The sequence below is a fragment of the Engraulis encrasicolus genome, chromosome 22, assembly GCF_034702125.1.
Source record: "Engraulis encrasicolus isolate BLACKSEA-1 chromosome 22, IST_EnEncr_1.0, whole genome shotgun sequence".
In the NCBI taxonomy this organism is placed as follows: domain Eukaryota; kingdom Metazoa; phylum Chordata; class Actinopteri; order Clupeiformes; family Engraulidae; genus Engraulis; species Engraulis encrasicolus.
The window spans coordinates 11,799,507-11,817,853 of record NC_085878.1 but is presented as its reverse complement, the minus strand read 5'-3'; the positions used below and the strand labels follow the sequence as shown (position 1 = coordinate 11,817,853).

The 18,347-nt window shown below is 42.8% G+C and overlaps 3 protein-coding genes across 3 annotated transcripts in view; all 3 read right to left on the bottom strand.

Annotated features, from left to right (window-relative positions):
• The window catches only part of myo5aa (myosin VAa), an 89,836-nt gene extending 89,167 nt beyond the window's left edge, over positions 1-669 (bottom strand). Inside the window, exon 1 of the mRNA XM_063188131.1 lies at positions 468-669. Within this exon, the coding sequence (XP_063044201.1) occupies positions 468-494 (27 nt within the window). The 5' untranslated portion in view covers positions 495-669. The remainder of the gene's footprint in view (positions 1-467) is intronic.
• Positions 670-6,171: 5,502 nt separating this feature from the next.
• Positions 6,172-16,006, bottom strand: arpp19a (cAMP-regulated phosphoprotein 19a). The gene is made up of 3 exons (XM_063189036.1): positions 15,803-16,006; positions 13,663-13,785; positions 6,172-7,268 (listed from the first exon to the last, which is right to left on the bottom strand). Exons 1-3 carry the CDS (start codon positions 15,857-15,859, stop codon positions 7,098-7,100), a joined length of 351 nt encoding a protein of 116 aa, XP_063045106.1. The 5' UTR covers positions 15,860-16,006; the 3' UTR covers positions 6,172-7,097.
• Positions 16,007-17,095: 1,089 nt separating this feature from the next.
• Positions 17,096-18,347, bottom strand: part of atosa (atos homolog A) — a 38,265-nt gene continuing 37,013 nt past the window's right edge. The window contains exon 12 of the mRNA XM_063188126.1: positions 17,096-18,210. Within this exon, the coding sequence (XP_063044196.1) occupies positions 18,057-18,210 (154 nt within the window). The 3' untranslated portion in view covers positions 17,096-18,056. The remainder of the gene's footprint in view (positions 18,211-18,347) is intronic.

Below are 18,347 nucleotides of genomic sequence, written 5' to 3'. Positions count from 1 at the left end.
AGGCTGCATTTGATTTTTAATGCCTTTACCCAAAATGAATCATTTGGAAAACCGGAGACACAATCAGTTCGAAATGTGAAATCGCGGGATGTTGTCATACACAAGCCCTTTAGCAGCTTTAGCAATCATTTAACCCTGTTGGTAAACAAGGCTAAAATATGGCAGTTGAAAGGCACCTTCTGGGGGTATGATTTGGGAACAGTGTACCATCCATCACTGGGCTAAAATTTGGAGATTCATTGCAGACTACCGTGCGCCACGGACGAGTGCCCAATGCCCATTCATTCACAGCATACGTTTCAGTCTCTCCAATTATCGTGGATGTCAAAATCCAAGCCATTCAGCCCACAAGTCATATGCTACAACACTCGACAGCAAGTAGCCTACCAAGATCATTTACCTCTCCATAAAGTGACATGAAACAAGGACGTAAGGTAGCACAACAAAGACAATATTTAACGATATACCTTTGTGTAGAGCTCTGACGCTGCCATGATGGTCGGAATCCTTTCTCCAATCTCGGTTAGCTGGACATCTGTACAATTCCTGTTAGGCTACAGACAGCGCGTTAATTCGCATTGAAAACAATTACTAATATTTGTAGACTACAATCTAGACGCGAGAACCTAGCGTCATGACACCTGAAAAATCTCTCTATTTTTGCGTCCCTCTATGCATTCTGGGAGAGAACGATGAAATGAATCAGAAGGCAACGAGGCTCCTGCCCGTGGTTTGGGCAACTTCAGAAAGTGGCGATAGCCCGCCACCCTGCGGTAAACTAGACGCTGTTCTTCTCAAGAGCATCCGGCACACAGACCTGTATACCTCAGTGGCACAAGTGGAGTTGGGGAAATAGCAACAATCTCATGTCAACTTTCTGGAAAATACAGTAGGCTACCTATGTTGCAAATGTAAACAAGGACAGCCCAGGTGATGTACCAAACCAGTAGGCCTAACCAGGGCCAGACTGGCCATCTGGCATAGATGATTTCACAGGCATTTCCCGGTGGGCCCCGCACCCTTGGGGACCCTATTTTCAGAAATGTAAAAAAAATGTCTCAAAATAGGGGCCCACAAGGATGCGGGGCCCATCTGTGAGTCAGTTCTGCTGCGCTAATTATGGGGTGGGTGGGGGCCCTTTAATCCAAAATTGCCCGGGCCCTATTTCCCCCCCAGTACAGTCCTGGGCCTAACCCAGTTTTGCTCGCTTAAAAAAGCACAATAATCCATTGATCATTATGTTTGGAGGTGCAAAATTAGATTTAAGCTATGAGGCAAGAAGCATCAGGGATATCCGGGCTTCAATATCTCCCATGCAGTGCCACTACCATTGACTTCAAAAGCAAGGCACTTCATGGCAGTGATGAAGAGTTTCCTAACCAATTGCTAAACATTGAGGTAGCATATTTAGACTGATTTGCTGATCTAAATTTCTTTCTTTTTGAAGAAAATGGTGATTTCATCACAATATTCCAATTTATGGAAATCCTGTATTCATTTTTTTCCGCATTATCTCTCGGTGCCCCTGTATAGCATTAGGTCATCTGACGCCCCTGTTCTGACCTTTAAACAGTATGTTTCACTAAAGTGATCAAGGTAGATTTTTCATATGGGATGCTCAATGCCACACAAGCTGGATTTTGAGATGCTGGAGAGGCACCACATTCCCTCCAGAGTAAGAGACATCATCGGGGGGGTATGGAGACTTCAGTCTGAGAGTCTTCGCTGGGTCAATTACCATACATCTGAGTGGCACAGACTGGAGAAGGGAATCATCACAGGCTGCACCATCTCAGTGATACTGTTTGCCGTGAATAAGCTGGTCGAGAGCCGGAGTGCAGGGGTCCCAAGTCTAAGTCGGGGATCGGCAAACCGCCAATCTGCGCCTTCATGGATGATCTGACAGTGACCACGGAGTCGGTGCATGGAGGCAGATGTCCCTTAGGAGGACTGTAGAGTTTGATGACATGGGCCAGGATGTCATTCAAACCATCCAAGTCAAGATCCTTGGTCTTGAAGAGGGGCAGAGTCTCAGAAAGGTTCCTCTTCTATATAGCAGCAACTCCTATCCCAACCATTTCTGAGAAGCCGATTAGGAGTTTGGGAAAGTTCTTTGACAGCAGCCTCAGGGACAAGGCATCCATCAAAAACACCTGTGAGGAGTTGGATGGATAGCTGATGAGTGTGTACAAGACTGGCCTTCCAAGAAAATTCAAGGCATTGATTTCTCAGCATGGGATTTTGCCAAGGATACTGTGGCCTCTGCTGCTCTATGAGTTTCCGATGACCACCATCTCATATCTGGAGAGGAGTCAGTCGCCAATTGAGTAGCCTAGATGGTTAGGACTGCCAAAGAGCCTGAGCAACATCACCCTCTATGGAAACACCTGCAAACTGGCGCCCCCCCAGAAATCCATCGAGGAAAAGTTTAAGATTTTGCATGCAAGGGAGGTATTGCAACTTCGAGGGTTAGCAGACTCGAAAGTAGCTGGAGCAGGAGTAGCAGTGAAGACTGGCAGGATGTTGTATGTACCACAGAGTCCAGGTGGGGACAGTATCCAGAGGCAGGGCTTGGACTAGGAACCATCCCTTCCATCAGGTCCAACAAGGCTCGGGGACCAGAGCGGAGGCAGGAGGAGGTGAGAGAGGTGGAGGAGGAGAGGTCTAGCAGAGCAGTGGAGATGGAAAAGCAAGGCGCCTGAACTAGATAGGAGCAAGTTGCGGAGAGGAAGATCTCGGGGGCAAAGCTGTGGCGGGAAGAGCCACACCGCATCAAGATCTTGATCCTGGCCGTGTATGACGTAGCCAGAGATTCTTTAAGTATAGAGATATGCCAACATAATAGGTTTCTATGGGCACCTAACATGACCAGGTTCCGGTCTGCCTAAAGGGGCGTGTCATAATGCTCCTAGCATTGAATAGAACAGTCCTTAGGTCTGCCTAAAGGGGGATTTCCCCCCCAATAATAGAACCCGGAAACAATGGGCCAATGGAACCTCTCTCTCTCTCTACTCTCTCTGACGTAGCCTACTCCCCAGCCCATCCAACCTGCACTGCTGGGGCCAAAGATGGATTACTGCAAGGGCCTACCGGGCCCAGGCCCAGGGGCCCAAGAGTCCAGAGGGCCCTGAAGCCCAATCCTCTAAATTTCCATTCTCATGTTGTGTAAAATCACACTTTTAACAACTCTATTTTCACATATTTTCAGGGGGAAAACACCTGAATGCCCAACAATATAGGGTCTCTAACATCTGGAGGGGGCCCTTTCTTGTTGTCTGGCCCAGGGGCCCATGGAGTCATGATCCGTCCCTGGCTGGGGCCTTGTGGATTCTCCAGCCTGCCCCCTATGCCAAAGGAAGGGGACATTAAGTACATACATACAGTACATTAAGTTGCTCAAGTTGCTGCAAGAAAGCCCTGGGGGAATGTAGATACAGATGGCGGCACGATCAAGTGCTGAAGACCATTGCAGCGAGCATCTGCAGTGGTATCGCCCAGTTGTCGGAGGTCCAAGCCCATAAAGAGCACCATCAGCTTTATCAGAGCTGGAGAGAAGCCAGTAAGACCCAAAGAAACACCAGGGCTTCTCAACACGGCGCAGGAGTGGCAACTGTCACTGCATTTGGGCAGCCAACTGAAGTTCCCCCAGCATGTTGCTCAGACCACCCTCAGACCTGACATTGTGCTGATGTCAGAGGCAACAAAAACCATCATCAAGTTGGAGCTCACTGACACTGTGCCATGGGAAGGGTGCATAGAAGAGGCTTTTGAACGGAAGAGGGGGAAGTACGGCAGCCTGGTTACTGGTTAGAGACTGCCACAAACAAGGCCTGAATCCTAGGTGCTTGCTTGTGGAGGTGGGGCAGAGGTGTTGCAGGACCTACTGCTCTTGGCATCACAGGAGGGAGGAGAGCCATTGGTGACAGCATAGAGGCAGGATAGAAAGCCTCTAGGTGGCTCTAGATTAGGAGAGGAGCCGTGGTCGAGTGCTGCTAGGGCACAAGCCCAGGCCTGACCAACCTTGGCTGGGTCACCTGATTAAGGGTGTGTGATGTTCGAAAGACCCGTAACACCCGATGACCTCAGGTAACATCACTGATGATGTGCCCCTATGCATCAGAAGACGTATCACTACAACAAGGGTGTATTAAGTGTCAATAAATTATATTTTATAAATATTTTTTTTTACCCCATTCACCCAAGTATGCTCTATTGTCTCCCTATGGAGAATTAAATGAATTAAATGGGAAATCTTCAACTTTGACCTTGAAAAAAAGTGTTCCACCAAATATAAATCCATGGATTTTTAATGTCATTTAGATAAACCTAGGGATTAGGCTACAATTATTTTTTTTTAAATAAAAATGCAGTGTGTCCCGTGTCAAACGCTAGGTTGACTGGCCTAATATAGGCTACTGTAGTAGGTAAACAGGAATAGTGGGCTTTCTTTATCAGCACAGGACTTTTTTGCCATCTGGTGGTGGAAAAATAAAATCGCACCCAGCACGACTCCTATTGTTTTGCTGTGTTGTGGTACCAACTTGACAGTTAACCTTTCAACATTCGTGTTGGTGGTAAAACACAATTCCTGTGAATGACAAGAAAGGCAGCACAGCACAGTACTTCTTGTTAACAATACATTTCCTAGTATCCTGCCACCTGTGTTAAACCCAGATTCAGAATACAGTACAATAACTGCCTCATTTGCACAACAATCATTATTTTAACTTAATACATGATGTTCATTCTGTCAGAGTTACATCAAATCGAAACATGTTAGGTAAAAGATAAAAACTTTTACATGTCTGAAACAGAAGAAACTTGAAGATTTGATTATCTGAACTTGTTGATCCTTCTGAAGGCTATGTGTGTGTGATTATTGTCAATGTCTTATCTATATGTTTTGTTTAACTGCACATTGGAGACTGGTGAAACGTAGTTCCAAACCTCTGTGTTAACCATTGTTACATAGATGTTTGACAAAGTAGATTTTAACTGTGATCCTACATATATAACCAGAAATGTAGAACAATCATATTTGTGGAGCCACCTGCCGCAAATGTACAAGCGGGAACAATACATGGCAGGTTTTTCTTGTACTTTCACTGTCCAGCCTACAACTAATCTGGAAGCGGGGAAAAGCTTCTGCGTAATCCCCCAGAGATGTCCGGGTCCGGGGTAGTCCCAGGTCATATCACTGGTGCTCTCTAACACATGCTCCTATTGGTACAAGCTTGGGCTTTTTTTTACATGGGCAGTAATCCTGGTATCCCAGTTGGGTGTGCCCATGAAGAACCTTTTATGCAACCACATGCTGCAGTAGCGTACAATAGACCTCCATAAATAAATGACTTTGGCTGCTGCAGTCACCATTTACTGTGGTTGTCCAAACATGTCATTAGTTTTGATTTATAATTGTGTTATAACATTGGCATAGGTTCACAAGTCATTTGAGACATTTCTCTATATTTTGTTACTTGAGATACCTGGGTAATACACATACAGTAAGCATCTACTTACAAAACAATGGTTTTGGTAGTGAAGCTTGAAACTATGGGATACATGTATGGCCAATAAACCAAAGTCAATAAATCAAATCCACCTCGAATATTTGTGCAAAACTATTTTATTTACAAAAACAAATGGCACAAAAGTGACTGCTGTTGATGCACATGCATACTTTCAGCCATATCCTGTGAAATCTTTTGGGACGATAACTTTAACCTCACTGGTAAGTGATGTCAAACCCCATCTCAGCAAATATTTCAGTATAACTGTACATTTCTTTTGGAGTATTGTGGAGGGCTGGAGCAGAACTGCCCAAAGTGTCACGACTAAAGCTGAGGGATACTCCAAGATGGTGGTTAAGTCGCAAACCCAGTTAAGTTAACCTGGAGATTAGTGGTAAATCAGCAAATACCAAAGCCAGGAGTACACATTGTAAATTATGCTTGTAGGCCATCTATGGATATTTGATGTATTGTGATGTATCTCTTGTGGCCCTTGAGCCTGCATATGATTTACCATCGCCTCAAGGTTAACTTTACATGGTTTACTGCTAAAGCAGCTTCTTAGAATACCCCGTGTTCTTGGATTAGCCCACTCGTAAAAGGGCTTTCCGTAGCGAAAGCAGAGAGGCAAGCGAAAGGCAGGGCAGGCCGTTCACAACAGTTAATAATCATGCAAGCTGGGGCTTTTATTTTCCATATACATGACTCCAGCAGTAGCAGTGCAGTCCACCTGTTCTCATCAACCGTAAATGTAAAAAGAAACCAAAAAAGAAAAAAGAAAACAAAAAACACAAAATAATAAACTAAATATACACGACATTACATGGAGGACATTCATAGAGGGTATATGTTACCTATTCAAGCATGGTGTCTATAGTTGCATGATGAACCTTGGATTTCTCAAATGATTGCCAAGTCAAAAATGGTCTTAATATACCAAATTTTCTGCCTTCTCCATGTTTTGACACAAAGTAACTGTACATATCTGTGAAGATTACCATTGACCCAAGTCATTTTAGTCAAAAGAGTTTAGTAGCAAGAGACTTGCATTCTTTTTGAAACTTGAAAATGACTCTTCTTCAGTTCTGGCCTGATGTAAGAGAACCAGGAGTAATACCTCTGAAACAATTCAAACATGTGCAAGCTTTAAACTACTAAACTCTTTATAGACAAGGTGAATGTACGCGTTCATGTGAAAGAACCGCTGCACAAGAACTTCTTCAATGAACTTTTAGAGTTTTCCTCCACGTGGGGGCCAGCGGACTGTGGCCCCACCCATTATTAAATAACAAACATCGTCTGCATAGTGGGACGCTGTGACCTGAGCTCCATTCCCCAACTGTGAGATGCTATATTTCAGTGTATTTGGACAATGAATACATGACAGCGAAACGAAACAAGAGACAGGAAAAACAGGAGACGACAGACAAGACAGAGAAGAAAGAGAGAGAGAGAGAGAAAAGAATAAACCAGAAAACTCTGGACAATGATTAACATAGAAAAGAAAAAGAAAAGACAAGGAGAGGAGGGGGAGGGAGGGTGTGTATGTACGCATGATAGCTGGAGGCTGTTCTGGGAAGACGCAACTCAGCCGGCCAGCTTGCTGGCCACCAGGGAGGGTTTCCTGTGCGGCAGGTCCTGAGGGGTGGGGATGTGGTCCCCCGTGATCTCAGTCTTCTCGGGGGGCACCAGAGGAGGCTGCTGCTTGTTCTTGATGGCCTTGGCCATGTTGTAGTCGCCAGAGTCAAAATACTTTTGCTGCAGAAGAAAAAAAAACAACAACAAGAGGGTGAGGAAATAAAAATACACTAGTGGCAGTGGTGCTCAATATCACAATACTTTACCACAACAGTTTTACCATGACAGCAAGGCATAAATGACTATAATGTTTGCCTAGTATACTGGACAAACCCACCAAGAGGCATCAAATGATATTGCATTTGGTCTAGAATCGTACATCAAAGATAATCCAAAAGGACACAAAAACCATACTTCCGTCAGAAGACTGTGTGCATCAGGGTTTTTCTGCTTGAAAGTGTGTAGGGCTGAACGATTTTAAGAAAAAAATTGAAATTGCAATTTCTCTGACAGATATTGCGATTTCGATACCCCCCCTTCTTTAAATTAAGCTTCAGTGCAATTAATTGGGCGACACTTTTATAAGGAATTATAATGCACATCATAATTAGTGACAATGCATTATGGCTACACTCATAATGCCTCATGATGTATTATATCAACAGTTATAACTATACATATAGCCTATAATGCCTTCTAATAATATAAATAAATAAATAAATTACGCCATTGTATTCATAACGCATAAGCTAGATGCTCCCATTTACAAACACTCGCACTGTGAGGAGGTGCAAGACGCTAAGCAACCAACCATCTTAGCACATTTTTTGAGAGACAGCAGTTTCCAACAATCAGAGGTTGAAGAGTACACAGCCAGGGATTGTTTACAAATGGGAAACACATGTATACATGGGTTCTAAATGTTTGTTTTCTCCTGACTGCGCTAGCTGACACTACCTGCGCAAAACCCAACATCTATTTGTTGGAAACTGCTGTCGGTCAAAAAAGGACATAGTGTGGTATGAGATGTCATTCCGTAGGATTTTGATGCTAAAATTGATTTTATTGCTTCATTTGCTTCATTTGGGGTCCTACTATTGAAAAATGATGGGTTTCGAATTTTCTGACCCCGTTATACCCCTCCTCTAGGGGGCGCTTTCTGGCCCTAGCCAGTATAGCTACCGAACCCATATATCTACTAATAATTATCACATTTCCACAATCTTGGTGTCAATTACAGGGTTATTGATGATGCTGAGTCCATTTATGACAGTTTCATTATGGTCAGAAGTTGCTATTACACATATTTTGGAGATTTAAAGGCTATTTTGTCCACATACAAGCCTCGTGTGGGGGATATAACTACTATGGCATCAGTCACATTGGATCTGTGCACATAATATAAAAAATAAAGATTTCAATTCTATTAGGGTCAGTACTGTGAGAAAATGATAGGATTCAAGTTTTATGACCCCTTTATGCCCCCCCCTCTAGGGGGCGCCTTGTCACCTCGGCCAAGATACATAGTGCAACCAAAAATGCAGCAATAAAGATCCTATTTTCACAATAATGGTATCAAATTAGGGGTTATGGAGGATCCTGAATCCATTTATGACAGTTCTACTGTGATCAGAAGTTGTTATGACTCATTTTCAGGTTGAGGCCACCTGTTAAACAAAACCGTTTAACAGAAGATAATAACTGTCTAAATGTGCGTGTACACCAAAGGTGACCAATGCTACCAGAGCAACTGAAGTCATTATTTCTCTATGGATGTTTATATTGGCATTGACTATCAAAGAATAATTGGACTCGAAAAAACTATTAGAACAAGGTGTTCTGCAAAACATGAACGAGGCTGGCGAGTTTTTTTGTTTTTAAACAATTACAACTGTAATTTACAAACTTAAACTTCTAGAAAAACCCCACTGGACAGAACACATTCCATGGCACAGTGGTTGTAATGCAAATCAAAGAGATAAATATTTACACTAGATGCTGTCAACCAACTCCTTGTCATCCCTGAGGAGCTCCTGTCCCCATATCTCAGGTTTGATATAAAACACTTGCAGCAACCAATCATCAGGACCAGGCCAGTTCGATTTACAACTTTCAAACAGAGACATGTGGACTACACTATCCAAAGCCTTCACTCATACATGGACACTTGCCAATTAGTTAGCAACAGATCCAACCAACACCACAGAAAGTGAGAAAGGCACACAAATAAGAATGAGCAGCAGCTTGGCACATAAGAGGAAACTGACCATGATGCTCTCATTCTGTCCATAAATGAACAAACTACCAAAAATCCCAAGAAATTGGTTGTATGAAGTCATCCATACTTGCTCCACCAAATCTCCACTGATATCCCAGCCATTTGAGACTCATAGAGGAGAACTCTTTAGGAGTCACCTTTGCTCTTGCATGCTCTTGAGATTCAGCGGTCACTGGGCAATGGTGACTGGATTCTGAGAGCAGGTGTTTTGCACATAGGTATGCAGTGTTTGCTGCACTGTTTGCTCTTGGGGGAAAACAATTGATGGAAGAGGCATTGTATGCTCCATTGAAAGTGGTTCATGCTCTTCAGCAGCTCTCCGTGGAATCTTTGGTGGGAAAGCACACATCTGGGCCCTTGCATATCACATCCCAACTAGCCTGGCTATTATTGTGATGAGATTTGATGCCATTTCCTTTGATGCAATGTCCTGCTCAGTCCAGTTGCATTGCAATTGCAGAGTAACATCTAGGCCTTTTATTTGGAAAATACCCAACCTCTTCAATCAGGAGAAGACACTAGAGTTTGCTCAGTTTCTTGTACAACACCTATAAGAGCAAGTGGAGAGTCTTCAACATATCATTAGTGCTTGTTGTCCAGTGGACTGGGAAGGTTATCTGGCTGTCATGAGGAACCTTATCAAGTACTTCTTTGCATATGATCTCCTGAATTATGCTCGCCTCATGGCAGTCCATCTTGCTCAGATTAATGCTCTGAAACAAGATGATCCTACAGTAAGGTGATTTTGTTGCGGCCAAATCAGAGGTTCCCTTCAGTCATTCGTTCACAGATCAAAACCTAGAGTAGGAAGCTCAAGTGTCATGGTGGGAAAGTAGGACTGAGTGAAGATGCCACTGCCTTTGTCTTGTCACCACAACACCACATCTTGCTCATATTGTGATGCAGTAATTGTACCGCTCCCCTCAATCCAGCAAGTCTGTGCATTCTGAACACTCCCAGCTTAGGTGACATGTTGCCATCAGATCAAGGGCAAAAGCTGTGAAGATGAATAATTCAATTAAGCTCTACTGCACTGGCAATTCATTTGCACTTCAGTCTCCTCTTCAGAGAAAGGTCCGAAATAGTTTGAACATTTCATTCAGGAGAGACTCCAGAGATACTTTACTTCCTTATTACACATGGAAGCAGGCTTGTGAGCTTGTGCCTAAACTAGAGGAGACAATTGAAAATTACAGCATAAAATGTTATTTGTACCATGCTCCATGTGCACTATAGATGTACCTCTCTATATACCAACTGCTGAGCCTCATGCATGCTGTTGAAAGAGCTACAGGTGAAATGCTGGTGTCCCTTCAAATGACTGACAGTACACAAGCTGAACCAGAGTTCTAATTGTTGATGCTATGGTTGCAACTGGAGTTTAGTTTGATCATATCTTGAAGTGACTTATTTCCTTGTGCCAACATGCACCTGCTTAACAAGTGAAGCAGCACTCCTTAATGACCAGCACTCCTCAGTGATCAGTTGTTTTTTTAGTGTCTGCCCAATTCTTCCTTAGAAAGAAGTGGTGTGGTTTTCAAGGAAGGGATTTATGTTCAAGCAGTCTGGTTACTATTCATGTTCATGCAATATTGTATGAATTAGTTGATATTACCATTACAGCACATGATCTTTTTCACTTCGAAACTGTTACTTCAAAAATGGGGCCTTTAACTCCAACCAAAAAGGCACTATATTAAACACAGCTACTGTTGTTGTTCACATACAAATTACACAGTTGGTCAGCATCAACTTCCTGAAAGCACACAACCCCCTCTGGTTAGTTGATATTTAGTCTTTATTTCAAGGGGATCCTGGTATATTCATTTTTAATCGTGTTATTGACCAATCTCATCAATTAAAGAATGACAATTCTTGACCTCAACCTAAAAATGAGTCATAACAACTTCTGATCACAGTAGAACTGCTATGAATGGATTCAGGATCCTCCACAACCCCTAATTTGATACCATTATTGTGAAAATCGGATCTTTATTGCTGCATTTATGGTTGCACTATGTATCTTGGCCGAGGTGACAAAGCGCCCCCTAGAGGAGGGCCATAAAGGGTCATAAAATTTGAAACCCCTCATTTTCTCACAGTACTGACACTAATAGAATTGAAATCTTTATTATTTATATTATGTGCACAGATCCAATGAGACGGATGCCATAGTAGTCATATCCCCCACAGGAGGCTTGTAGGTGGACAAAATAGCCTTTAAATCTCCGAAATATGTGTAATAGCAACTTCTGGCCATAATGAAACTGTCATAAATGGACTCAGCATCATCAATAACCCTGTAATTGACACCAAGATTGTGAAAATGTGATAATTATTAGTAGATATATGGGTTCGGTAGCTATACTGGCCAGGGCCAAAAAGCGCCCCCTAGAGGAGGGGTATAACGGGGTCAGAAAATTCGAAACCCATAATTTTTCAATAGTAGGACCCCAAATGAAGCAAATGAAACAATAAAATCAATTTTAGCATCAAAATCCTACGGGAGCTGACAATTCATACCACACTAATACCGGAAAAGAACCAAAATGACGCATCTCTGTCTAGAATATCTCTGGTTAAGTGCAATGCCACTACCGACAGGGTTTGAGTGTGAAACAGGTCATAGGACACAGTGAATGTGCAATTAATGCTGACTGACAGCTGCAGTTAATTTAGCCACAAAGTTACCAGGACAGTTACAACCGGACATCCTCTTTTGACCGATTTTGCGGAGTGTCCTAAGGCTAGTTCTACGCCCCCGTACTACCCCGCGGCCAATGCATTTTCCATCGAGTGGTACCTCTTATCCATTCTACGCTCTTTGGTACTACGCTCTGATGACGCAAGTAAGCCATCCCATCTCTACTATCCTTGAGAAAAACTTAAAGCAAGTGCTTTGCAAGGGGCTCTGTTCTCATGCTCCACAACAGTTGCTCTGGTTCAAGTGACTGTCTTTGCTAGTGAGTGCAGACAGGCTGCGCCCTCCTAGTGACACAACACCTTCGGCGTTGCTTCTAGTCAGGCCAGGAACAACGCAAATATTGTTTCTGAGCTCCGGAGAAATTGGGAACTCCACCCACTTTGTCAGGAAGCAAACAACTATGAGAAGCTCCACCGGCCCTGGGTACATGCGTGTTCAAGGCAGTGACGTGGTTCAAGCAGAGACGTTCTACTGGGACTAAGAAAATGTTTGGTTTAAACTTCGGCACAGACTCTTCTGGCCTCGACCAGTAGCAAGCCGAGGGAGACGGGTTAATCAGGCCATTTTGGAAACGACATTCGTTATCTTTTTGGTCAGAGCAACATCTTGGTACGAGATTCGAAAGTCGATGATGACCGGAGTGAGTGACCGGTTAACGTGCAGCATGGAGCTTTCTAATTAGTAGACATAGAGCCGTTCTATCAGAGCTATAAATGTTACCTTCTACACCACGCAGCAGGGGCAATACGCAGGACATACATGTGTGCAATTGACACAAATCATGGATTACTTTAGGAGCAGGGAGAAAAAACGTGCCTTTGACAATCCCAACATCAGATTGCCTGAGATTGCGATTTTCGGTCTAAAATGATAGATTGTTCAGCCCTAAAACTGTGCAGCGAGTCATTGGAAAGGTTTAGTTAGTATCAGAGTCTGGCTTTGCTTGCTAGGCTAACTAAATGTTACAAATGTAAATGAAGTCATGCACAATGCCTAAGTGCATAGCCCTACTTTACTGCTTCTCATGTGTCTGTGGTGATGAATAACACACAACAAACACAGAGGAACAACAAAGCACTGAGGAATTTACAATGAGATAATCCTCAGCACAAACTTCTTTTTTGACAATTTTACCAAAAAAAAGAAAAGAAAAGATAATTGCACAGGAGAGTACTCTAGGAAGTCGTGCCTGTGCTGCTAGACTTTGCGACGATAATGCAAAACCTGTGTTAGAACTTTTGTTTACTGGAACGAAACTTGTGCTTTACACAAACAGGCGGCGTATTGGTGGTGCTTACCCATTTGAATGGGCGATAACTGAACTATATCGACTGCCTGGAACATTGTGTGTAGAGGTGAGGAACAGGAAAGTATTGCACAGTTTTGCATATTGAAATGAAAACACAAGAGGAAAAGTGAACCCTTTCCTACGCAGATACCCATTCAAAACGTCACTGAGGCCATTTCCTCTAAATGGATAGAGACAGAGACAGCAAGAGACAGGAGGCAGAGACAGTAAGAGCACTGAAAAAGAGTGAGACTGAGACGGAGAGACAGACAGAGGAAAAGAGAGAACAGTTGGATAGCCTTACTCCTTTCTGTAGTCTCTTCCTGAGGAAGTCTGAGCCGCCTGGTTTGGCCCCCAGGTGGGGGTATCTTGCCTTCAGCTTGGCTTCCTCCACCTTCTCTGGAGTCACCATCTTGTTCTCAGCCTCCTGCAAAACAGACAAACACAGTGCACGGTGAGGACTGCAACATGTACTTATGCAGCACAGGGCAGAAATTCACAGCACAAGGCTGCTTGACTCACATTCACTACGAACACAAGAGTGTACAAACTTGCAAGAGTGGATTTGGATCAAGATCTGTTGTGTAAACAGATGAACTACAGAATGTGAAATCCTTGCCTAAGAAGATTACAGGGGCAGGATATGACTGCTTTTACAACATTGTGTAGAAAGGATTTCATGAATCCATAACTTAAGTAAAGTATTATTAAATGATGTGTAGAAGGTGTCCAAACACAGGCTCTCCAACATGAATTTGAAACCCTATATTTAAAATCATTCATTCAAAATACATGCTGCATATGAACATGAGCAGGTCATTATTACTTTTGTTTTTATTTGGGGTGAAAAAGTCGACATTTCCCTGCCGCCATAAAGTCTTTTGGGTTGAATAACTACTACACTGTCACAATCTTGCAAAAACGAATGACACCCATCATGTAGGCCATCCTGTCTTGTGTACATACCATCACCATTAGTGTTTGGAACAACAGGGCATTGCAGGGCAAAGAGCCAGATTATACAAGTGACATCAGAAATCTAGTTGCTACATCTTACCTGCCAAAAAGTATTGAAATTACAAAACAATGTTAGCAAACGGTGTATTGGAGGCCACGTTTCAGCCCTAGATGTTGAACATTGGGGCAGAGCATGCTGTACAGTCTATCTATGGTGAATCTGACACGGGGGTTTGATCAAGAGATCAAAAAGAATTTATATCAGATTTTAAGTAGCATACTTGAGCAACCACTGCAGAGTTCAGTAGCTGAATGTTAGCAAGTGAGGGCGGATAACCTGAGCTTATTACTGCTGTAAAATGATAAGGCAACATGCTAACTTGGATAGCTAACTTATCGAAGCAAGTCTGTCAGATGACAACCATTAGGTTGCCCGCCATGGCCTAGCAACTGCCATCTGCACAAGTTAAGTTGAGCATTTTGATTACATGAAATTCAATCAAAGAACTTCTTAGTGCGGCCCAACGTTAACGTGGCAGTATAATAATTGGTTGCTAGCCTATGCTCTTGCAATGCTAAAACACACACAGCTAAGTCCTAGCGATTAGCATGAGCAGATGACAGCTCAAACCATAGCACCAGGCCGTTACGTTATCATAGGATTCCCAGATTCACGCTCCCATCTCATTACACTCCCATTTCATCTCGCTCCCACTAGCCAGACTAACGGTACCACCGCCATATTACGGAGCCAGTTATCTTGTTGATGTTAGTTTTTTGTTTCTAACCCTAACCTTAACCCTAACCCTAACCTTAACCCTAACCCTAAACCTAACCCTAACCCTAAACCTAAACCTAACCCTAAATTGTGAAATTGTGAAATATAATCGGGTGGGGACCGCAAGTCCGGGAGTGATAGAAACACCGGGGACCGCACGTCCGGGAGCGAACTCCGTTGGGAGTCTCAGTCTGTATGCCTATCATAGCTAGCGCACTACATCATGTGGCTAACTTTCACCATGGTTGTTGTTTGGGGGCAATGTTGGACGACAAAAAACGGTTTCAGTATTATAAGTACGAGTTCTTTCCGTAAATAATACATACATTTGCAAAATGCGGTAAAGCACAAGTCATGCAAAGCAACTGACAAGGTATTGTTAGAACCTCTCTGGTATTGCAGAAAGGTTTTAACAAGGCAATGCATCCACCCAGCTGAGGTTAGGTTAGCTACATCAGCCATTACAGAAACAATTAGATAGCATTTGTACTGTTCACAAGCCAACACAACATCTCTACTCTTTATGGCAATTCAATGTATTTAAAACGATGGCGTATTTCCTGCTATTTAGAAATACAAATGGTCGGTGTTGTTGCCTGATGGCCTATACATTGCTACAAGTTTACATTATGCTAGCTGCTGAACTGATAGCTGCCCGATAGCTCAGTAGAAATGGAGGGATTCCAGGAAAAGCATTTAAAAGTCTTACTTTCTGTTCTTCGACCACTGTTTCTCCGGTCTGTGTTTCCTCAATCTCTTCCGACATGGTTGCCTAACCTTTCAGCCGAGTGTTATGAATACACAAGTCAAAACAAAATCATTTGGTGTCAGAGAGCTAACATCAGGCGACCTCCCTCCCCCATAGGAATCACATACTGATTCTACTCCCGCAAAAACATGGCTGCTAGCTACACTTTTGGAACGTCACTCGCATGGAGCAGCAGTGCAAGCGCTCACCTTTCCTGTAGTGGGCACTGGTAGCCCTCTCAAAATCACAATACAGGCTCATGTTTGTTGACATATACAATGTGATGTCATTGCTAACATAATGTAATTTGTGTTTTATTTTGCCATGGACATTTTCATCCAGAATGATCTGTCATTTTATCTTCAATCAATGTGTATGCATACTTTTGTAGGACTAGGCTATAAATAGTATTTACTTCATTAATCTCAAAGGGAAAGGAAGGACACCTGTATCCTGGTTTTCATGCTTACATAAAAGTATTGGGGCCGCCCAGGCAGGCCGTGACATTGTTGCGATTGTCCTTCACAGCAGCAGTAGCCCATTTGTCTTTCATTCTGAATAGTACAGTAGGTTGCTTTGTTTGAGCAATACAATTAATGGTAGGTGAACCGGTTTCTATGTGCAACAGGCTAGGCTAGACCTATGACTTGAATTATTAAAAAGAACACAATCCAATCCAAACACTATTTCTAACCCCTGTTGCTTTCATTAAAGGGACAGTTTGGTCAATTTCAACATGCAGTTGTATTGCTCACGCTACCCTTGACTTGTCAGTACCTGGTGATGCCACATTTTTCGGCTCAGCCTTTTCCGAGCTATGAGCAATTCTAATGGGGGCAGCGTTTGTTTACATTTTTAAAAATTGAAACATAGGCCAACTCCAAATATTTTCCCAAAAGGTACTGCTGTTTGCTAGTTGTCTGCTGATGTTGTATAACCTTTTGGATGTTTTTGGGAATAAATACAAATGTTTTTTTGAAATGTAAACAAAGAGCTGTCCCCATTACAATGACCAGGATCTCGGAAACGGCTGAAGAAGAAGAAAAAAAAATCTCAGGCACTGACAAGTCCAGGGTAGTGTGAGCATTACAACTGCATGTTGAAATTGACCAAACTGTCCCTTTAAGTCCTGGTGTGGTGTGGAACTACATTCGTATGGAGGTTATGAGTGCTAGAATTCTTTCAGATGCAATTTTATTCCCAGTCCCCCCCCTTCCCAATGCCTCATTCAGAACATACAAACACAAATATCGCTTTAAAGATATAATATATATTTATTTCAGATCTGAATATTAAAGTCAAAAATACATATTATGATTGAAACATTTTGCACTACATCATAATGCTTAGCATGACGGCCATCACATGTGCAGTAAATGAAATATTAATTTAAATATTAAATAACTGACAAAGTAAATATGTAAACACTAAACTAGTAAGATAATTTGTATTTTTATTTTTCTTCTATTGCAACACTTCCGATAAAGTGGTTCTGTAACAGTACAAAAAATAGGTATTAGAATATTATTACTTTCAAATTTCCAGTTCTCATGGAAATACACAGTGCTCTCTCGCTCTCTCTCTCTCTCTCAAACATGACTCAAATGTGTAGTATTCTCTGGCTTTGATTGCTTGTTAATCTTGGAAAACTGGTCCATGGTTTTGACAGCCATAACGGCTTATGTCAACCGTGTTACATCAAATACTTGGGGGGCAAAAAAAAGAAAAGTAGAAAGTAGATCTACATCTGACATAACCAATCACTCCCACTGGCCAAGTTTGATTATTTAGGGGACCAAGCACTGAAGACAGCCTGCATATGATATGCGGATGGATGGGGTGGGGTGGGCAGCCCTGTGTCTGTGCAGACACATTATTGAAGAAGCGAAAAACAAGAACTGATACGAAGAAGCCTCAGTCTGGTCAAGAGTCAAGTCTTTTTCGAGACAACAGTTTTGAACCATTCTGCATTGATTGCCACGGACATTCATTGATGGGACACAAACAGCCACATGGACTTCCTTCTCTTGTGATGATGATGATGCATGTGTTCACTGATTTGACTGTGAGGGAAACATCTAGTCAAGCTGCTTTGGAACAGAACAGTAAACAAATAAAAACGGAAGGCCAGACATCAGGCAAAGCTTGCCCCTGGGAGGCTGTAGTTTTGCTATAAGGGCCCCAGTCAGAGCAGGACCGGCCTTGCAGGCGGTTGCTAGCATCTGGGGGAGAAGCGTGGGTTGGCAGGTGACTCCGTAAAGGATTTCAGCTCGTAGGCAGCACCACTGTCCACTTCCATGGATTTGCGTGAGAACAGAAGTCGGATGTCTCGGTGGAGGTAGATCTTCCCAGATTTGGAACTCTGGAACCTGGAAAGATTTTGGATAAAGGAGGTTAGGAAATAAAGCCCCATTCATCATCCTAATCATGTACATTACAGCAAAAAGTGTGTGATTAAGTAACCTTTCCCCAGATCAAGAGGCGATACAAGCACCACCACAGGACA